The following is a 20,803-nucleotide window of genomic DNA, read 5'->3' as shown; positions in this document are numbered from 1 at the left end:
AGCCACTTATTCCTTTTCCTGGACTGCGGTCTTTTTGTAGTAAGTGGCAGAGGCAGGAGGCTGGCGGGCCAAGGTGCGGACTAGGTCAGGGCGGCTCCACCTGCGCGCCCCGCCCCGCCTCCCTCCTGGGTCTCTGCCCAGCGCGCGGTTGCTGTGGCAGCGCCGGACGCAGCCAGAGCCGCGGCTGCCGCGGGCTCCACCTACTCCCCCAAAGGCTTCCCCGGACCCCTGGCTCGGGCCCAGCCGGTAGCTCCGCCATGCCCCTGGGGAGGCGCGGCGGCAGGGTGAGCGCCCTGGAGGGCTGCCGGGAGGAGGAGGCGCCCCCGGCGGCGGACGCCGTGCCCTCGGTGCTGTGGGCGTCAGGGCAGCAGCCAGAGTCGACGGCCGAGCTGATTCTGCTCCGGGGCATCTTCGAGATCCGGAGGGACAGCTGCGACGTGGTGCTGAGCGAGCGGGCGCTGAGGTGGCAGCCCATCCAGCCCGAGCGCCCCACAGGTGAGTGGTCCCAATTAGAAGGTCCCGGCGTCTTCGCCCCCCGCGGCGCCTCCTCGCTCTCCCGGCCCCACACCCTCCTCCCGGCGCAGTCCCTCTGCAAGCTCCGCCTCTGCCACAGCGGGCTACCGCGTCCAGAAGCCGCCGCCTCCTCCCTCCCGCCAGGAGGCGAGAACCCGCGCCGCCCCCAGGGGCCTCCCGCTACCTGTCCCCTCCCAGCTGGCTTTCCGCCTGGGGTGCCATCCGGGGACCTGCGTCACACTCTGCTTCTGCTCTGTGACGCCGAAGAAAGAATTGAGCCCCGCAAGGGGAGGTGTTTTCCAGATGCAGGAAGGTCACCTGCTCCTCCCCTCCAAGTTGAAGTTTTACTCCGTCAACTTCTGACGGTAACGCTGAAAGTATAAGCATTTTACCGAGTATACCTACACGTGGGTTTCAAATCCAGCTCTCATTTTGCTGACTTCTGAAAGTTTCACCCCAACTTTTGGTCTCTCTGGACTTTTCCATCCCTCACATTCCTTGCCATTGTCTAGAATCAAGTCTAAAGGTCAGTCTAGAAACTTTTGGTGTTCAATATTGACTTTAGAATCATCTTGTTGTTTACGTGTATTTGCCTTTTGACCTAAACCTTTATTTAGAAAGTGTTATAATTCTGTACAATAGAACTATGTCAAGTCTTAGAGATGATTTAGGGGAAAACCTTGGGATGTGGTACACGTCCCCTCTAAATGCTAACTTATGAAATTTTAAAAAATGCCTTCCCCTGTTGGAAAACAAGACACAATGCACTGTTTACCTCAAAGAATAGAAAAATGTCACTGTTTTACAGTTTCGTGTACAAAAATCTAACAAAACAGACTAGTCAGGGACCCAGTGCTGGTTCTGAGTGGGAATTCTGCTTCTGCTGCAGGTGTCCTGTTGACCCACTTAACTAAAACTGCCTTTGACTTTAATTAAAAATGTTTTCAGGTGTGTTGAAAACCAAGCTGTGGAGTATTTTCTAGAACCTTTGAGTTAAAAGCTAGGGATATGGACATAGAGTTATTCTGTTTAGTTTCTAAGTCTGTTTGAATTTGGGGACATAGAAGTTTACCATTAGAGTTTAAATTGGCCTACAAGAGTCGATTTAACCTACAATGAAGCTGAAATACTATAGGAATAAAAGGAGACATTGTGCAATGAGAGGTATTCAAATCAGTGTTGCAATACCGGTACACGAAAAGTCAAATAATGGCATGAAGACAAAAAATGCTGTTTTATATACTGAGTGGTGATGGAGGAAAAATAGGCTTAATTAGCATTCCTGGCTGTAGAGTTTAAAAAGACATCCCGACAGTTATAACTCTAAAGGTGGCAAGTGTTGATCTGTAATTTTGACCTAAAACACTTTGGTTTTCTTTTCCTTCATTTAGATATACCACCCTTTCTTTGTAACTAACACCTAGTATGCAAACCACTTTGGGCCCCGAAAATTGGAGGTCCAGAAGCCTAGCACCTTAGTAAGCACTACTATTTGTAGGAGGAACCAAGAGATGTTTTACTTAGTAAAATAATAAGAGTGGGAAAAGAAAAGGAGGTATTGAGAGATATGTTTAAATGTGAGAAATACTCTCTGATGTGGAATTTGCTTAGATGTGTGTGGTGAAAGACAAATGAAATTGGTCCAGAAAATGGAGGAAAAACTACCTTAAGGTTGCCATACTTGGGAGGACGTGGTGTGGGAGGATGTAGTGGAGGAGACCATGTCTGTTGCTCCTTGGCCGGTGCCTGGCTGTCCCAGGAAAGGGTAGGGGTGGGGTCGGATTGCTGGGCATTATTACATCATATGAGATGCTTGCAAGACCACTCAGTTTTTAAACCTCATAGTGCCTTAGTAGCTGTTTTTTTTTTTTTTTAAATAGGCTTTATTTTTAGAGCAGTTTTAGGTTCACAGCAAAATTAAGAAAAAGGTGCATATACCCTCTGCTCCCCACACATGCATAGCCTCCCCCATTATAAATATTTCCCACCAAGGTGGTACCTTTGTTAAAACTGATGAACATTGACACATCATTATCATCCAGCGTCCATAGTTTATTACATTAGGGTTCACTCTTGGTGTTCTGCATTCTGTGGGTTTTGGCTTATTTATAATGACATGTAGTAGGATTCTCCAGAGAAATAGAACCTTGGAAAAAAATACACAGTCCAATATATGTTTGAGGAGATTTATTATGGGAATCGGAGATTATGGGATTATGGAGGCTGAGATATGCCACTGTATGCCATCTGCAAAGTGAAGAACCAGGGAAGCTGGTTGTATAGTTCAGACCAAATCTGAAGGCCTGAGAACTGGGGGGAACTGATGGTGTAGCTCCCAGAGACAGGATCTACATGAGAAGAGGGAAGATGTTCAGGACATCTGTTTTGTTTACTCTCAGCGCTTTGAAGAGTGCCTGACATAAACATTTGTTACGTGAATGAATTTGTTAATTGGTCTCATGAACTTTAGTTTTGCCCATTGCATTATAATCTGATTACTACACTGCTACTTAATAGTGACTTCTCATCACCTGTAAGATATCCCCCTCCCCTTTTGTTAAAGCATTAGAACTCTTTTTACAAAACATTCTTCAGCTAATGTTGGCTTACTTCTCCATTGTTAGCATCATGGTGAGAAGGTTCCATCTTGCTCAGCTGTAAGTTGGAAAAAGAAAGCAATCTATGACCAGGGCATAGATTGACCAGTATGTCACATCTGTAAGCAAACTGTATACAAAAGGGCATCATCCATTCAGAAAATATCTTCATTATCGCCTGCCATGGTGCCTAATGATCTTCCTATTGGAATCTCAAATTACAGTCATTTTACTTGTGGAATCGTATGAGTTTATTCATGTTAATTACCAAGTTAGCTCTCCGTGCTCTAGGAAAGAGAGAAACCTTTCGTGAAGAAATGGGAGAGGGGTCAGATGAGGATTTTAAGGCCAAATGAGAAAGGTCAGGCACGTCTGGGTCATGGGACCCTGTCTAGGCAGAGCAGGCCACAGTGTTGTTAGCCCCCTATGTGGTGCCTGGGACCAGGCGTGAGGTGTCAGAAATTGAGAAGAGACTCAGAAAGGGGGTATGGGCAGATGCCATAGACCAATATGTGTATTTTGTCATTTAGCCCTTAGCTTGTTACTGGATCAGATATTTTCAGAGTTCAACATTTTCAAAATTATCACTGATGGACTGTTGGCATTGTTCTAAATCTCAACCGAGGACAGACTTCTAGGAACGTGCGCTTACCAAGTGGTAAACTTCTGTTGGAAACGTTAGATGGAAGCAGAAGGTACAAGCATTTTTGTGTATCCCCAATGCAGAATCTGCTTACTGTACTGTGAGACCTGGTTATGAGATTTTCCCGTAAAGGAAAAGCTACTGGTAGGGAGAGTCAGTAATGCATAGCCTTAGACTATGTTAAGCTCATATTTTAGTACACTTAAGAATGATTAATTTAGGGATCTCTATGACTGGAATGCCAAATGCCCACAAGTCTCTGTTATCTCACACTGGGCACCTTTATCATTTACTAATGAATAGCACCTTGAAGTATGAAAAGCACTACAGGATCTTTTATAGGCACCCCACTTCGGCTGTCTGTAATCTCCCATCTGGTGTAGGAAGGGTTTCAGGAGTGCACCAAGGGGCCTGAGGTCTTGTCTACAACTAGTGGGTGTAACTGACTTAAGGCAAGTCATTTAACTGCTCTGAGTGACAGTTTATTCATCTGCAAAATGAGGCGTTTACATTATATGATCTCTAAGAACCATCAACTCTGTGAAGTTGCATTTTAAAGAAAATACCTATTTTTATAGACTTTTGGTGTTAGGACATCGTAATAAACCTGAGTTAAGTTTTAATGATCAGATGCCAGGTGTGTGTGGAAGACGTGTATTTTACACCAAAGCTTCACAGCCCTAATGAATTTCTAATTAGAAGAACCGCCTGGGAAATACGGGCCAAGTTTCTTGCTCCCCTTCCCTAGCTTCAAGACACAATAATGAGAGGTGGGCAGTCACCTCAGCACAGGTTCTGTCTTTGGAAAGGAAGAAACCACTTTCTGATAGAAAGTAGTGGGATAAGGCTAGTCATGAGCAGATTTTTCATGATGGACAAAAGGACTAGCTTATCCTTTCTTCAATTTCATTTCCTGTACCCTCTTATTAAATTTCAGGGCAAGGATCTTACAGTGTGTTCGATTAGCATGAGAATGTTATGTTTTAAATATTTTTAAAAATACGGTGAAGGTTTCAAATCTTAGTTATGGTTTACAATTCTCTTATTATTCTTAGACTTACTACGTCAGGTTATACCATTTCATGTTGTGTTTTTCCAAAGGGTTATTCCTACCACGACTTTGAGCTCAGCTTAATTAGAGCAGTAACCAGAAAAACCTGAAAAAGCTGGGCTTCAAAATAAGGTCTTGAAAGTGTTTCTTTTATAAGGGAGTTTATGATTTTCTTGTCCTTTAAGTTTATATAGACATTCATTTGCTGGAAACTTTGCAACGTGAAAGGTAATGTGGAAAAATGTGAAAATGAGAAAAAAACCAATCAATTTTAAAACAACAAGAGTTAGTGATTACATGGGACTTAGCAGAGCTGGGTCCATTCTAAGTATTAATCTGCCTGAGCTGTTTGGGAACAGATGTACGTGAAACAGATCCCAGGCTTCTGTTGTGTACATCCAAAGTGAGACATCTGTCGGTAAACCGTTGGTCAGAAATAATGGAAGCAGGGGTTAAACCCCGAAATGACCCATTACTCATGTGAATTATTGAAGGACTAATTACTCAGTAAAACATGATGCTTTGATTCACCAGTCTACATATGAAGAAGAAAAATACTTCTTTAAAAAAATTATTAGTGTATTCCTAAGCTGTCAAATTTGAAGGAATTTTTAAAAGCTGGGTGCGAAAAATCAAGCTTACCAGGCAACTGCATGTAATGTTTATAACGTTTTAAAACGCTTTGACAGGTCTGTTATCCTATTGTATAAATACTGTATAAAGCTCATATTGTATAAATATTAACTTTTTCTTAAATTGGTCCACACAGGAAAACAAAATATAGAATGAATCTCTAAGCATGACTGTTTAGTTAAACTCTCTGCACTAATGGAATGCTCTGTTCTGTCCAATACGGTTGCCACCAGCCACTTGGGGCACCTGAGGACCTGAAATATGGCTAGTGTGACTGAGGAACTGAATTTTAAATTTTATTTAATTTTAATAAATTTAATAGCCGTATGCAGCTAGTGGCGATCGCGTTGGACAACGTAGCTCTAATGCATAGACCCGTGAAGAGTTGAAAACGTTTATTCCCTTTATTCCCAGGCATGGGTTTGCATCTTTATAGTAAGGTACAGTTTTCAGTAATTAATCTCAACATAGAACTGATATGACCATATAATCTGAGCTGCCGATTTAAAGATAAAACAACTGAGTCCAGAGCTGCCCAAGTGGCAGAACCCTTTAACGTACTTTGTGAGTACAAAAACATGCTTTTGTTATTGTGAATTAATTGGCTGACAGTAAAATTGAAGTCTTGTCTGTTAAAACCATAGTCTTATTCCTCACGGTCATGATTTATGTAAACTAAAATTTGGCAAAAAATCTGTTTCTTACTATAGGGATAATAAATTTGAAATAACTGTCCTAGCTTGCGTACCTTGACCCCATGAAAGTCTGCATCCCAGTGTTGTTCATAAATATACCACAGCCATGTGGCACCATCTGAAGACAAACACTTTTAAAAACTGGTCTACTCTTGTGTCCCCTTCCTCTCGGTCTCCTCCACATGGGTGTATTTGAGGCTGCGACTGGCACAAAAATATCCTCCTAGAAGTGGGGAATGGTACTTGCAATTGAAGGCAAGGGACGTACAAACTGCAAATCAGATAAACTGGATCAAGGTCGGTAGAGGCTGATCCAGATGGGATCCGCCATAGCAGGAGGACCTGAAGTGAACTGCAGGAGTCTGAACATGATGGAACTAAAGAACCAAAGAGCCACGGCAGTAGATAATAGGGGTCAACGGATAGGTTGGGTACACAGGAGGATGCTATTGCCTAGACTGGACATTTTTGTGCCCTCTGTAATTTGGGAAATTACTTCCTTGTTTAAAGGGCCAGGGATATAGAATATATAATTGATTGTGATCTCAGTACTAGAATGCTCCTTTTGAACCTTATTGCTAATCCTGCCTAGTCCATTAGTTGACTAGGTTATTAGATTACATTTCAAATATTGACAAATCTACAAACATCATCAAAGTCCTCAGCATAGGCCTCTCTAATTCCTTCCATATGACTGTATTCCTGCCCGAATTTTAGAAGTACTATGCCAATGATGGGGGTAGCGTATGCTGAGCAAGTGACTTCTGGTCAGGTATGTGGTGGGCAAAGGGAAGAAACTCTTGGTAGCCATGGCTTTTTATATGCTCTTGTGTTTTCCAAGATCAGTAAGTGACGAGTTAAAAGGGAAAGTTGGGAGGGAAATGGAGTTTGAAGGAAATTAAACCTTCTGCTGACTTTTGGCATGTGAACTAGAAGTCGAGGACCCTTAGTATAAAGGATGCCAGAATCCAGAGACAGGCAGGCAAGCAGGCGGGCAGGTATGCATATATTAAAAAACATTTGGCATAGTGCTCTGGACTTATGGTAAGCCTACAGATATGTCTAAAATAACGTACCAGCTGGCATCGGGGAATTCCTATGTACATTCCAAGATTTTCATCAGACACAGTGTCCTGGAAACTACTGCTGCTGCTATGCCTCGGTGTCCGGTGTTTGCCTGAAAATAGTGAACGTTTATTGATATTTACCCTGCCAGGTCCTATGCTAGGTGTCTTATCTTGTTTAATCTTCCGAACAAGACTATGTAGTCCAGACAGGATTTTTATTCCTAGGGCCCAGAGGTGACGTTCCTTGTCCAAGGTCATGCTAGTAATGGAGTTGCTGGGATTCCAAGCCAAGCAGCCTGACTCCAGAGTCTACACTGTACCCAGGAGGTTATGCTGTTTCCTCAGTCCAGTAAGAAAGAGTTCTCCCTAATGCCTTCAAGAGTCTGTGTGATGTCCGAGTTACTGACAGTGCAGCATCATGGTCCAAACCAAAACAATAAACCTTTTTTTTTTTAGTAAAAGTTTTAAACATTAAAAGTTTTATTTTCATATCTAGAATAAGAGTTAGATAGTAATGCCTACCATCTCCACTATTAATATTGCTCTAGAAATAGCACATGAAATTTGACATGAGAAATGATAATTTAAGGGGTAAATCAGAATAATAAACCTTAATACAACAAAATCATCTGACTTCTTTCAGACCTTCATGGCAGTTCCACTGTAGAGAGCATGTTCCACTTCTCTTGCCGCTTCTACTTCCTGAGTAAATGACCAAATGGGACAGACAAAGTTTTTGAAACCCAATATTTTTATTGTGGAAAACACCAAACATACCCAAATGTAGAAAGAATAATATAATAAGCCTCCATGTTCAACCCAATGAGTGGTGAGACTCTATGTGACACGTTGAGTTTAAACAATTTTCAAGGCCAGTCTTATTCCATCTATGCCCTACCCATATGTCCCTCTATCTGGAATAATCGGGAGCAATTCCTAGACATCATATAATTGCACCTATAAACATCTTACATGTATCTCTAGGAGATAAGGATTTAAAAAATATAGTACACAATATGATACCCAGTATAGTCACTATACCACTATTCCAATTTAAAATAATCCTCTTTATCCTTAAATATTCAGTTAGTGTTCATTGTCTCCTGATTGTTTCTTTCTCTTTTTTATATAAATCAATGTTTAAATAAGGTCCATATTGCAGTTGGTTGCTATGTCTTTTATATCTTCGAATCCACAGATTCCTCTCCATTTTTAACTTTTTCCTTATAACTTATTTTCTGAACAAATTGGGTTGTCTGGACTGTAGTTTTTCATAGGAAAATGAAAGGTTTGTTGGGGGCGAATGTCTGTGAAAGATAAAAGGGGCAGGAAGCAGGTTGGGAGGGATAACGTTCAGACTGTGATGCCAGTCTGACACCTGTAAAGAGGGGATGAAGCAGGCAGGGTCAGGGAGAACCTCAGTCTATGGTGCTTATCTGATAAAGTCTTTGTTTACCTATGGTGAGAGCTTGGGAGCAAAGATTGCTCATTAGGGGTCCTGTCTTAGGCAGAAATGGCCAAATCTAGTCGTGTTCAGTCATAGACTGGGGGCTGCCTGGGAAGAGTGAAGTTGAGGTGGATCCTAAAGGCACCAGTAGCTGGAGGCTGTCAGCTAACTGCGTTCATTGCAGCAGAAAAGCAAGTTCTTAAAGGGAGAAATCACAGCAACCACTGCGACCAATAACGTTTATTACTATCATTATGAGCTCAGTTATTTAAATATATTTCAATTCACGGCAATGACTGTTCTTACTAATTCTCAGACTGCCCCAATTCTAGATTTTTGGACCAATGAGAACCCCCCCCCCCCAGGCTGACTTCTGAGACCTTTTGACATTCTCTCAGCTGTCTCTATTAGCTTCTTTGCTTTCTGGAGTGGCAAGATATTCCAGGCTCATCTTGAACATTTTATGCCTATCATCAAGGAAGCCTAATTTTTAAAATTGACTAATGGTATTTAGAGACCACAGTTTGAGCACCTGTGTGCTCATTGCTAGAACTTCCCTTATGTGGTCCTGTTTCCTAGGTTTTTCTGAAAGCAGAGCTAGGAAGTATGTATTTTTTTTTCCGAAAGAAAAAAATGCGCCGTGGAATCATGCTGTTATTTCCAGTAAAAGTTCAAGACCGAAAGGTTTTTACTTCGTCTTCTTGCTCCTACCCTTAAAATCCTGTGTTCTAAAAAAAAAAAAAAAAAAAAAAATCCTGTGTTCTGACTGCAACAATATCATTACTGATTTGCCTTATCCTGCAATAAATGTACATCACAGAATACCAACACCAATGCCACCATCAATAATATAATTAATCAGAGCCATTTAAGATCATTCTGTAATATTTTGTTGTAGCTCTTAGGGACATACCACTTAGAGTATATGCTATGTATAGTCAAATTACTGTGTCTTAAAGACACTTGGAATCATTCCTATCTGTGATGTTATGCCTCCAACTCAATATGCAGAATTATTTGTTTCATTTTTGCTTTTATTTTTGGGCATTGCTCTTTTTAATCCAATTTTGTTTTGTAATTATATAAAATATTTATATGGTTCCAAAATCAAATCAGCTAAACAAGCTATATCCTGGGAAGTATAATTTTTATCTGTGCCCCTTCTACTCTTTTTCTTCCTTCCTATTATTGGTAAGCCTTTTTAATTTTTTTGGTTTATTCTTATATAGCAAACATGTACATATGTTATTCTCCTTACCCCACCCCTACCCATCTTCTTACGTGCTTGGTAGTGTACCATATATGCTTTTTGCACTTTGATTTTTTTGAATTAACAGTATACCTGGTATATCACTTGATAGAGGTATATAGTGAGAGTCATCATTTCTTTTTATATCTGCACAATAATCTATTGTGTACTATAGTTTATTGAACCATCTTTCTATAGAAAGACTTGGGTTGTTTCCAGTCATTTTTGCTATTGCAAATAGTGGTGTAACAAAAAAAACCTTGTCATGTTTTTTTTTTTTAGTATATTTTTGGAATAAATTACTAAAATTTATTTTGGAATAAACTACTAAAATCCTAGAAGTGGGATTGTTGACTCAAGAATAAGTATCTATGTCATTTTTTAATAGACTTACTTTTTAGAGCAGTTTTAGGTTCACAGCAAAATTGAGCGAAAGGTACAGAGGTTTCCCATCTACTTTCTGCCTGTATAATTTTGCTAAATATTTCCAAGTTCCCTCAAAAGGATTGTGCTGTTTTGCTTTTCTATTGTCATTGTATGAGGGTACCTGTTTCTGTGCAGTTTCTTCAAAAGAGTATATTTTCAGACCTTGTTTTAAGAAACCAATCTGAGATAAGAAGTGGTATCTCGGCATAATTTTAACTTGTATTTTCCTCCTTAAATAATTCACTTTTTTAGCTTATTCCTCCTAATATTAGGGAGCAACTATTATGTGCTAGGGTATCTGATAGGTTTCAGGGATGCTACAATCAATTTGACACAATTTCTGCTTCAAAGTATTCACAATCTGCAGGGAGACTTAATCAGCAAAATAACTAGGTAGTCTATTTTATGTGCCATTGAGGTATTACTTACAAGGCATTATAAAGAACCAAGGAAATGTAGCTAAAGGAGAAAATCATTTTGTTTGAGTGGGCTGGGGGGAGGTCAGGGAAAGCTGCAGAGGGGTGTGAGGGTAAACTTGCATGTGGGCCTTGAAGCATGATTAGGAGTTGGCAGCACAAAAGAATAAGGAAACCATTATAGGAAGTAATATTTTGGAAAAATCAGGAAAGAATGCTTTGACCTTTGTGGAAAATAAGACCATAGCCTGTGGGGAGAGTGTATGTTCATGGGAGAAGATGATAGTCCTTTGTGTAAGTCAGTAGTTTGCGTAGGCCCTTTAATATCATGCCAGGAAGTTGGTGTCTTAAACTGAGGGTTGAGTAAAGGGTGGCAAAGGCCGAGTGTCAGAGGATATCAAGTTTTTGTTTTTTAAAGTAAGTGAGTTTGGGTTTTAGAAAGACAACCATGGGGGTAGGATGGATTATAAATGGAGTCCATTTCAGTAGCCAGTACCCCAGAAGATCCAGGAGATGGTGTGTATTTGGCCGGGAGAATGGAGAGGAGAGGTGAGGCCAGGTGCAAAGGGGTATTGTCAAAGATAGAACCTGGGGGATGTGGGGTTTGAGGGAAAGGGAAGAAACAATGGTGAAGCTGAGATTTTTAGCTTGGACAATGGAATGGATAATGAACACAGCTAAAATTGCTTCTTATTTTGCCAATCTAAGAATTATCTCACTCGAAATGTATCCTACCAAGAATCAAATATGCCAAGACTAGCAAAATGTTCAAACAGAAGGGAAATGGAAAGCTTGAAGAATGCATAAGCTTGAGAAATTGCTCTTGAAGGATTATTAGTTGAACCCTGTCAAGTGTAAGATCTATGTTTTCCATGAGCCTCGGGCTCTCCTTCTGTGCCCTTTCTTACTAGGTTGGGGCTACTTTGGAAAAAAGTTTAAAGCTATTTTCAGAAAACACTATTCATTAAAAATTGGTAAATAAAGTTATCTTTGTACAACCATAATGTTTAGGTATTATTGAAATATAAAAAAACAGTGAAATAATGTTAAATGTCAATTTTTATATGTATAAAAAGTGTTTCTATATCATTTTAAAGTAAAAAAAATTCATTTATTTCATGAAATCTTTTTGTCTAATGCAAATATAATATTTGTTCCAAATTAAACTTTCAAGCTTAGTAAAATGTTACAAACACATAATTCAAAGTATTTTCTAGTGCCCATCTGTGCAGGAAGAATAGGATCAATAAAATTGAACAACTGTTAGAGTGTACTGGTTTCCTTATATTTTAGGCATGTTTCCATGTACTGAAAGTGTAAAGTCCAGATAGTATGTTTTGTTGTGGTTTTCATTATACAGATGAAAACTCGTTACAGTTGAAATCTTGGTGAACATAATGGATTTTTGAAGTCCCATTCATAGCCCACTTATTTTAGATAATATTTAAATATTTAAACTAAATAATGTGGATACATTTTGGTCATGAGATTTGATTTCTAATACACTCATTTTAAAAGTAAAAATACATCCTTCTCTAAAAATCATTATTTCCATTTCTTTGAATTAGCATTTTTCATATTTTGGGGAAAAATATCTTGATATCCTAGCTTCTGAATGGAAGACAAATCTATCATTTTCCATATTGTTTGAATGTTTTACACTGGGACCAAACCTACTCTGTTATTGAGCTTCATGCCATGGAAACATCTTATGGGGGGACCTCTTTTACTCAAATCTTCTTGGTACTTGGATACTTTGTTAGGTGTGTACAGACTCACTTTGCATCCACTTCATCTGCATGGGACGATATGTACATTGAAATTCTAAGTGCTTTTTCAAATCTAAATTTCCTAGAGCGCAACATGAGTCCCAACAATGTAAAGCTATGAAATGCCTTTTCATTTTGACTTTTCAAAGACCTTTGTTCATTAACATTTAATCAGCATCCGTTCGTTGTGTACATTGTATACTTCGGGGTGATATGACTAGTAACAAGGAATATTCTAGAGGATCTTAGACTTCTGAGATTGAAGCTGATAATACACTTACTAAATTATGTGCTGCTTTACATTAAAAAGATTCAGCAGTTACCTATTTCTTTACTGAATATAGGACACCAGGTTGAAACCATTGATTTTGAAGTGAAGAATTCTTGGTCATATTCTAAACTAACCAAGTATTATCATTAGCTTTGAAAATAACTATCTTCAGTATTCTAGGGTAGACTGAAGAAAACCCATGTTGGAGGCCCGTAGAAAAAATTTAGTATTCTTATTTGGTTAATATTCTGCTTTTATGAGAATCTCAATAAAATCAGTTAAATGGAAACTCGGAAAATTCAACATACTGTCTATCACGTTCAGTTTACTGTTAAATAAAATTATGCCCTGGATATAACCTTCTAATTTTATTTTTTCACCTTAATGAAAGCACTGGTCATTATCGCTGCCACTGATGCTCTTTTGTCTGCACATACTGTTGCAACATAATGTGTTGTGCATTTGATACGGATATTACCATATTGCCATAAGGAGCTGCTATTATTTTAGACACCAACTGATTCCATGATAGTGTCAGATTTCTTTAACATATGCTTATGTTTTTGTACAAATGACCCCAAGAAACATCTGCTAGTTTTGTGGTGATATCTACAGTTTCTTTTTTAGAATTTGACCTGTCAGTCACTTTTTAATGTGAAATCTACAGTATTTCATTAGAATAAGCTCACTTTCTGTTTTTTTATTACTGATATTAATTAACATTTTGACTCAGCTTTATGACATAATTCAGAAAGTAATTGAACTGTCTGTGCACATTATTTTAAAAATCTCTTTTCATGATGTGTCATTGATACTTTAAAATAGAAAAGTGCCCTTTTAATGGATCCTTTAGCATCCAAAATTTTAGGTCCCAAATTGCTTTCTAATGGTTCTGAAATTATTCTTTCAATTTTACAAAAGTGTGCAGTAGTTGTGGTGTATCATTGGTCCGTTCATATCCTTTGCTAATTGCTAATCTTCAATGGATGTGTAAGGGCAGACAAAGGAAAAGGAAATGAACTTTCAATAAAGTTATGAAATCTTTCCTCTAGGAGATTGGAAGAACGTTTAGAGAACATAAGCCAATGATTATGTTACGGGTGGGATCCTTTCTTTTACTTGCTTTGGTATGACCTTGACTAAGAAGCAATGGTCACAGACTCCCATTGTCTGGAATTTTCTTTCCTGCTTTCCTCTCTTTCCTCAAATGTCTTTCTTAAGTCATAGCTACTTATTCAAAGAAAGCAATATGACCATGTACTCATGGTACTTAAACCTGGAACATCAACAAAATGAAAAACAGGACTTTGAATAGCAATATCTGTCCATGTTTTCCAGTGGAAAATATATAAATAGATTTTCCAACTCCTTTTATTGTATCAGAGGACATTGTCTATAAAATTTTGTATTACCTACATACTTGATACCCAATAGAGTAAATATACATGAGGTATAGTACTTAATCTTGCCTATGTTATTAAGATAATAGAACACTCAGTTTTTTTCCTACTCATCTGCTTTCTATGTATCAGCTGTTGCACTCCTTTAGACTCGAAGTGTGTCATCATTTATATCTCCATGCTCATTCAGTAGCCCTTGCTGCTCTTATTCTCTCTTTGTCCCTTGGGTAACTTGTCATTAGGACAACCTTCTGTCTCCTGCTTACCATCTCTTGGCTGAAACTGAGCTGATGCCCTTGCCAGGTACCTTAGGTGCTGGACCTGCCTGGGTTCAGCTTTGGCCTTGGTGATGTCTGTGTGCCTTCCATGCCAAAACTCAATTCTGTGAGGGGTGACAGGATGACTGAAAGCTTTAGTTTCAGTGATAAAGCCCAAATGAGGCTGTATTGAGTACCTAAATAGCTTTCTCTTAGGTCTGAAATAGGAGAGCCAGGAGCCTCAATGTCCCTTGAGAAAGAAAGATTTCCCTCAGCCTTCTGGGCTCAACACTGAGCCATTTAAGTGGGTTAGTGGGCTGGACCCAAAGGGGGTGTAATTTCCTCAAATAGTGTTTTAGTTTTGCTCTGTGTATCATGGGAGTAGAACCAACTAAGGGAAGTCCCTAATGACTTTTCTTGCCTCTTGTAGGGCAGGCCATTTACTTTAAGTCATGGCTTCTTACCCCTCTGACACCTCTACCCTATGCAAGGCACTGGAGGAACCATGGGGATGGGGGAAGACATTCATGAAAAGGGTTTTCAGGTACTGGGTATATCTGGAGTCCTATTTGAAGGATAAAGACTATTTAGCAATTACCATTTTAATACTTATCACTGCCTATACTTTTTGTTGTTAGTTTTTAGTACAGAGAATTTTGTCATACTATCAATGGTGGAGTAGAGCGGGAAACAAAATGAAATCTATTTTCATTAACTTCGAATGGTGTCTGGTATGATATCATGAACAGGTGGGCTCATAATTGTTTACTTGATGCTCTTTTTAAGAAGTCAGTTATATCACGGGAAATTGAAGAATAGCAAAATTAATTTGTTGAAGCATTCTTTAGGAAATCTTGCATGCATGTTCACTAGAGAAACATGGGGCTTCTCCCTTAAAGGACAAGGCTTTGTTTTGTTTCTAATAAGACACACTCTTTATAATTAAAACAAAATCCCAGTGTTAAGGGATTACTGTTTTAAATAATTGGATTTCTTTCCTTTGTTTCCCTGATCCCTATATATGAGAATAAACCTAATGGTGTCTTCGGCTAATACATATTTCCAAATTAAATAGTTCTGTTAACCACTGAATCTTAATAATGCCTCTCAAAGTTTACAGATGATAATATAGAAACCAATGTAATATCAGGAACTTATTTTAGATTTGGAAAGGCAAAGATACAGAAACTAATTAAGAACAACAGAAGCTGTGGAAACTTTCTTTTTAAATGATGATATATTGATATTCACAATAAGTTATTAAAAAATATAAACAAACTATTTGTATAATTTTATTTAACTCTGCCATCAAAATACTAAATTCAGTACCACATATTTTTAATTTCAGACAGATGCTTTCATGAAATGGTATTTTAATGCCCTGAAGATGGTTTAGCTTAAAAATGGTTAGGGTTAAAATGAAATAGGAGAAAAGCAAAATGTAAATGTCTAGTTGTTACTATAAGAAAAATTCTCAGAATAAGCTCTGTCCCCCTTTCTTTCTCTTCTCTTTTTGATTTCCATACTCCAGAGCCCTTTTCTGAGACTCTTAAATCATGTGTGACTGCAGGAGAGGACAAGCATTAGGGTAAGTGGTAAGAAGGGGGAGCATTTTGCTTGGGGCAAACTCTTCCTCCATATGGGACCTTCTTAAAGCCCTCCCTCAGCCCCTTAAATCAGAACTTGAGCTCCCAGGCAAGAGCTGTGTTAGGAGCAGCATTAGCAGGAGACCGGGGGTGTGGGTGTGGGTGGGGAGGTGTGGTGGTAGATGAAGGGCCATTTTTCTAGTTGGTCACTTTTGGACTTTGGTGAACCTTTTCAAACTGACCTGTTTCTCCACTTAATCCTGAGTCAGTCTTGACCCTTAACTTTTCAGGTGTAGCTATGCTGGGTCCTCCTAAGTTTTGAAGCTCAAGGAGGAAGTGTTTCTAGTTCCAGTACAAACTTTTAAAGAACGAGTGGGAGCAAAAATGTCAAGGACTCTTGAGAGATTTTGTATTTGATCCCGTATGAAGGCAAAATGAAAAATATTGTAAGTGGCACTTTCAAATCTTACACAAGTTTCTCAGTTACCCTCATCTGTCATTTCTGGGCTGCATTGCATCCCTTGCTATCTTGATTAATTCCCACCTAAAATAATTTAGTGTCCTCCTAATATAACTCTAGCGTTCTAATTAATGATAACCTAAGTAATTATTTAAAGTTTTTTCTCCATTTGGCATTCAATAGTCTTCAGTGTTCACATTTGGAAATATTGAAACCTGGAAGGGAAAAAAGGAAAATGAATCATTTCTCTGTTTGCCATACTTTGCTTGATGTTGTGATAAGACAGAAGGTCACCACCTGGTGTAGAAAATTTAGAGATTCTATAGAGGAAATGAAAACTTAGGACAAGCTAAAGAAGGAAGGTATATTAGTCTGCTAGGGCAGCCATAACAAAATACCACAGATGAGGTGGCTTAAACAACAGAAATTAACTTTTTTCTCACAGTTCTGGAGGCTAGAAGTCCAAGATTAAGGTGCTGTCAGAGTTGACTTCTGGTGAGGCCTCGCTTCCTTAGCTTACGGACGGCCGCCTTCTCACTGTGCCCTCACACGGCCTTTCTTCTGTGCACACATGGAGACAGAGATCTCTGGTGTTTCTTCCTTTCCTTATAAGGACACCAGTCCTATCAGACTAGGGACCACCCTTATGACCTAATTTAAACTTAATTAGTCCTTAAAGGCCCAAATATAGTCACCCTGGGGATTAGAGTTCAGCATATGAATTTTGGAGAGACGCAATTCAGTCCAAAACAAGTGGATTTACTGTAGTACTCCTTTAGCTAAATCTTTTCCAATCCTGAAAGTGGGTTTTACCCCCTCCCTCCAAATTCCTGTTAACAGGTGAGGTTTTTCTGGTTTGTTTCTTTTTGATTTTTAATATAATAGTTAATGTATGGTTGGTTACATCAAATTATATATAACGCTAGGAAATAAGAATTGTTAGAAGAGTCAAGTGAGCTAAAACATATTAAAATGATTTGGAAAAAAAATTTTTTTTTAACATTTTAAGTAGGTTTTCTCAACTCTGAATCTGTGTGAACTTGGCATATCTAATCAGTCTAAATGCAGGCCAAATAGCAATCTTAGTTATATAATAGTAAGCGCAGATCTCAAAGACTGTAAACTACATCTGAATACACTGATACTCATGAGTTTGCTTGTCCTAAAATTTTCTGAAAACATGATGAACTCATAACTTCAATATTCTTGTCTATGACTGCAAATGTTTGGTGAGAGATGACCGTGTAGGATTTTTTCCCCCCGTTTATTAAGGGCTTATTTCAGGTTTCAGTACTGAAATTAGTGTTCATTTTGTATCTTCCTGGTAAATCTTGCCAATAAATATTTGCATATTGGGAAGTTCTTAGGACTATCATATTATTGGGCAGCCTTAAAAGGCCACGCAGAAAAGTGATTGGGTTGATACCGCTCTGCTTTATTTAAGTCTGAACAATTCACTTTTGTGGTACAATCAGAGTACTGACCTACATTTGAAAGTGCAATGCTGTTCTGTTATCTAAATCCACTGTGCTATGAAAGGGTGAAATACAAAAAAGAGGTCACCATTATTATTTTCTCTGTTGTCCCGGAGTAAGGGGGTATGTTTTTGGTTAGATGGTCTGCTTCTGAAAGATAACTGAAGTAGAAACTTCACTAGGATTCCTATATGAAATCATAGGAAACATAAATTGAAACATGATATAATAACCATGTTAACATTTAGCTAAATAAGGGCTGAGATGAGTTAATTCTATTTGGAAATATTTAAATTAGAATTAGCTTTTGCTTTTGATAAATACTGCCTTTTTAAAAAAAATTTCTGCTGAATCTTTAAGCTTTTAATACTTCAGTCATTCTCCTAAAATAGGTGTAGAAGCGTGTCCTTACCTTGGTTTGGTAAGCCTCTGAACATGCAAAGCAACAGATGTTATACCCAGCGTAATTATATGTATCCTGGAAACACATCTTTATAGAGTGGGATTGGTCCTTGGGAAAACAAAAATTTGGCAAACAAAGGGCATTAAATTGCTGATCTCAGCACTAATTACCTGGGATAGATTATAATAATCTTGTATAGGTAGTAACTGCGTGCATGTATTGGAAAAATAATATAATTGTAAAATACATTACAAGGAAATTGAACTTGTGTCAATTTTAGCTCATCTATCCCCTTAAAGAGCAGAAGAAGACCTCACTTTTATTTTTTAGAAAGTTCTTTCAACAGCTTTTTGGAAAATGTTTTGAAGAGTCCAAATCCTAATATACTAAGGCTTTTGAGCATGTCTCTGTAGGTTACTGCCTTTGTATTTTTAATATAGTGTCCACTGAAAATAGAGCGTTTTAAACAAATGGATGGATCCCTGATCTTCAAGCATCCTAGTATCTCTGAATACGCTGGGCACTGTGAGAGCACAGTTACTTGAACCAACAACCGTACTAAAGCAGTGGTTTTTGTAATTTTGATCTCTTCGTTCCAAGGGCATCTTAAAACACCTTCTCTTCCCTCCCCAATAGATAAAGCAAAGCAGAGCTCATTAGATTCGTGTCATAGAAGGTCTAGAATCATCTGGAGGTCAGTTTGAGAAGCACTGTATAAACCATTGCTAAAATAGGGAGCTACAAAGTTGTGGAGGTTCTTACAGAAATTTCTGAAGTTTATGGTGTCGGTTTTTGGAGTCTGAAGTTTTTAAATAAGAGTTTGTTGATAGTCACGGTCTAAACAGCAAGTTATCACCAAGATCATCTAAATGTAGGGTTGTTTACTTTTTTTTTTTCCCCAAAAAGATTTTGAACACAAATGAAACCTTCAGGACAAGACATTATAGTTTGAGAATATTCTGGAATAATTATGCTATGGGTTTTACTTTCTGTATCTTAGGTTATTAGCATGTGTTTTGTTGCCGTAGATGTGCTTACAGATAGGTCATCACTTAGTCAAAAATTCTTAGCAACTCCTTCACCCGTAAACTGTTGCTGTGGCATAGTTTTCATATCTGTTGAGGAACCGAAATGGTGAATAAGGAGAATGTCACGTTCGGAGCTGGTGTGTTCTCACACCATCTAGTGTTTCAGTACTCAGGGCCGTGATGTGTGCAGCCTTTCCTGCCAGTAATAGAGTGTGCTAAGATTTTCCTCCTCAGCACAGTCTGTGCATTTCCATAACAAAATCCAGGATCCAAGGAAAATACTACAAGGTGATGAAGCCAGGTGATTGTGATCAAATTTCTGTTCCACACTACATCATCATTAGTGTTTGTCAGAAACGTTGTCCCATCCTGGGGTGGAATTGATGAAGAACTTGCATTGTGAGTGGGGCACATAAACCCTTTCAGGATGAATACAAACTGAACTTGATATATTTCCCAAAATATTTGTGCCTAGCTAGAATCAGAGTAGTAGTGACCTGTGAGTCAACTTCTGGTAATTTTCTCCTTTTATTATTATTTCTTTTTCTCCCCCTTTCTTTTTGCTTAATTTGAAAGACTTTTTAGTTAACTAATAGGAACAACAATCTTATTTCTCATGGGATAAAGCCACTATAAATTGAGCATTTCATTTGGGGCCACTGTGGATACATAATGAACCAATTAAAAGATGTTCTGTCTTGATTATGTGATGAAAATCTACCTAAGTCTTACTATTATTTCTAATGTATCTTCCTAATACTGTCTATATTCTCTCAATTCCTACTTTTCTCCTCCTAACGTATTCCATAAATTTCTTAGTAGGCCCTTTGTAACAAGAGAGGTGTTTCCAAGTCTGCTTTGGGGAAGGCAATCAGGATGCCCCCTAATATTAGGAGTTACCTTTATAAATTCAAAACAAGCCCGGAGCATTTTTGTATTCTAAGTGTACGGAAGAGGTCTCCTCTAATCATTCCTGCCTAGTACCATTCTGTCACACATGCTACTTTCATGGTTTATCTAGTTCAGCTACTGGTGTGGTGACTCCAGGATTTGTTGAATTAGTTCAGGTAATAATAATAATAGTGGTAAACACTTATATAGCACATTGTATGTGCCAGGAACTGTTACCAGAATCTTACATATTAACTCATTAAATCTTGACAACAATCGTCAGAGGTAAGGGCTATTATAATCCCCATTTTCTAGATGAGAAAACTGCAAAAAGTTTAAGTAACTTCTCCAAGGTCACACAGGTAGTAAGAGGCAGAGCCTGGATTCCAGCCCCTTTTCTAAGAGGCCATACCTTTTTTTTTTTTTAGGTTGGATAATACCAAATTCTTTTTTAAAAAAATTTTATTGGAGTATACAGTGTTGTGTTTCAGTGGAGTTACAATGTTGTGTTAGTTTCTGCCTGTAC

General features: G+C 38.5%; 1 protein-coding gene across 1 annotated transcript in view; it reads left to right on the top strand.

The window, feature by feature from the left end:
* Positions 1-257: 257 nt before the first annotated feature.
* CERKL (CERK like autophagy regulator) overlaps positions 258-20,803 on the top strand; it is a gene marked incomplete at its 5' end in the record, with an annotated part of 149,243 nt that continues 128,697 nt past the window's right edge. Inside the window, one exon of the mRNA XM_082841519.1 lies at positions 258-495. Within this exon, the coding sequence (XP_082697645.1) occupies positions 258-495 (238 nt within the window). The remainder of the gene's footprint in view (positions 496-20,803) is intronic.

This window comes from Leucopleurus acutus, assembly GCF_964270905.1.
Source record: "Leucopleurus acutus genome assembly, chromosome: 6".
Taxonomy (NCBI): Eukaryota; Metazoa; Chordata; class Mammalia; order Artiodactyla; family Delphinidae; genus Leucopleurus; species Leucopleurus acutus.
This window is presented reverse-complemented; position numbering and strand designations above follow the sequence as displayed.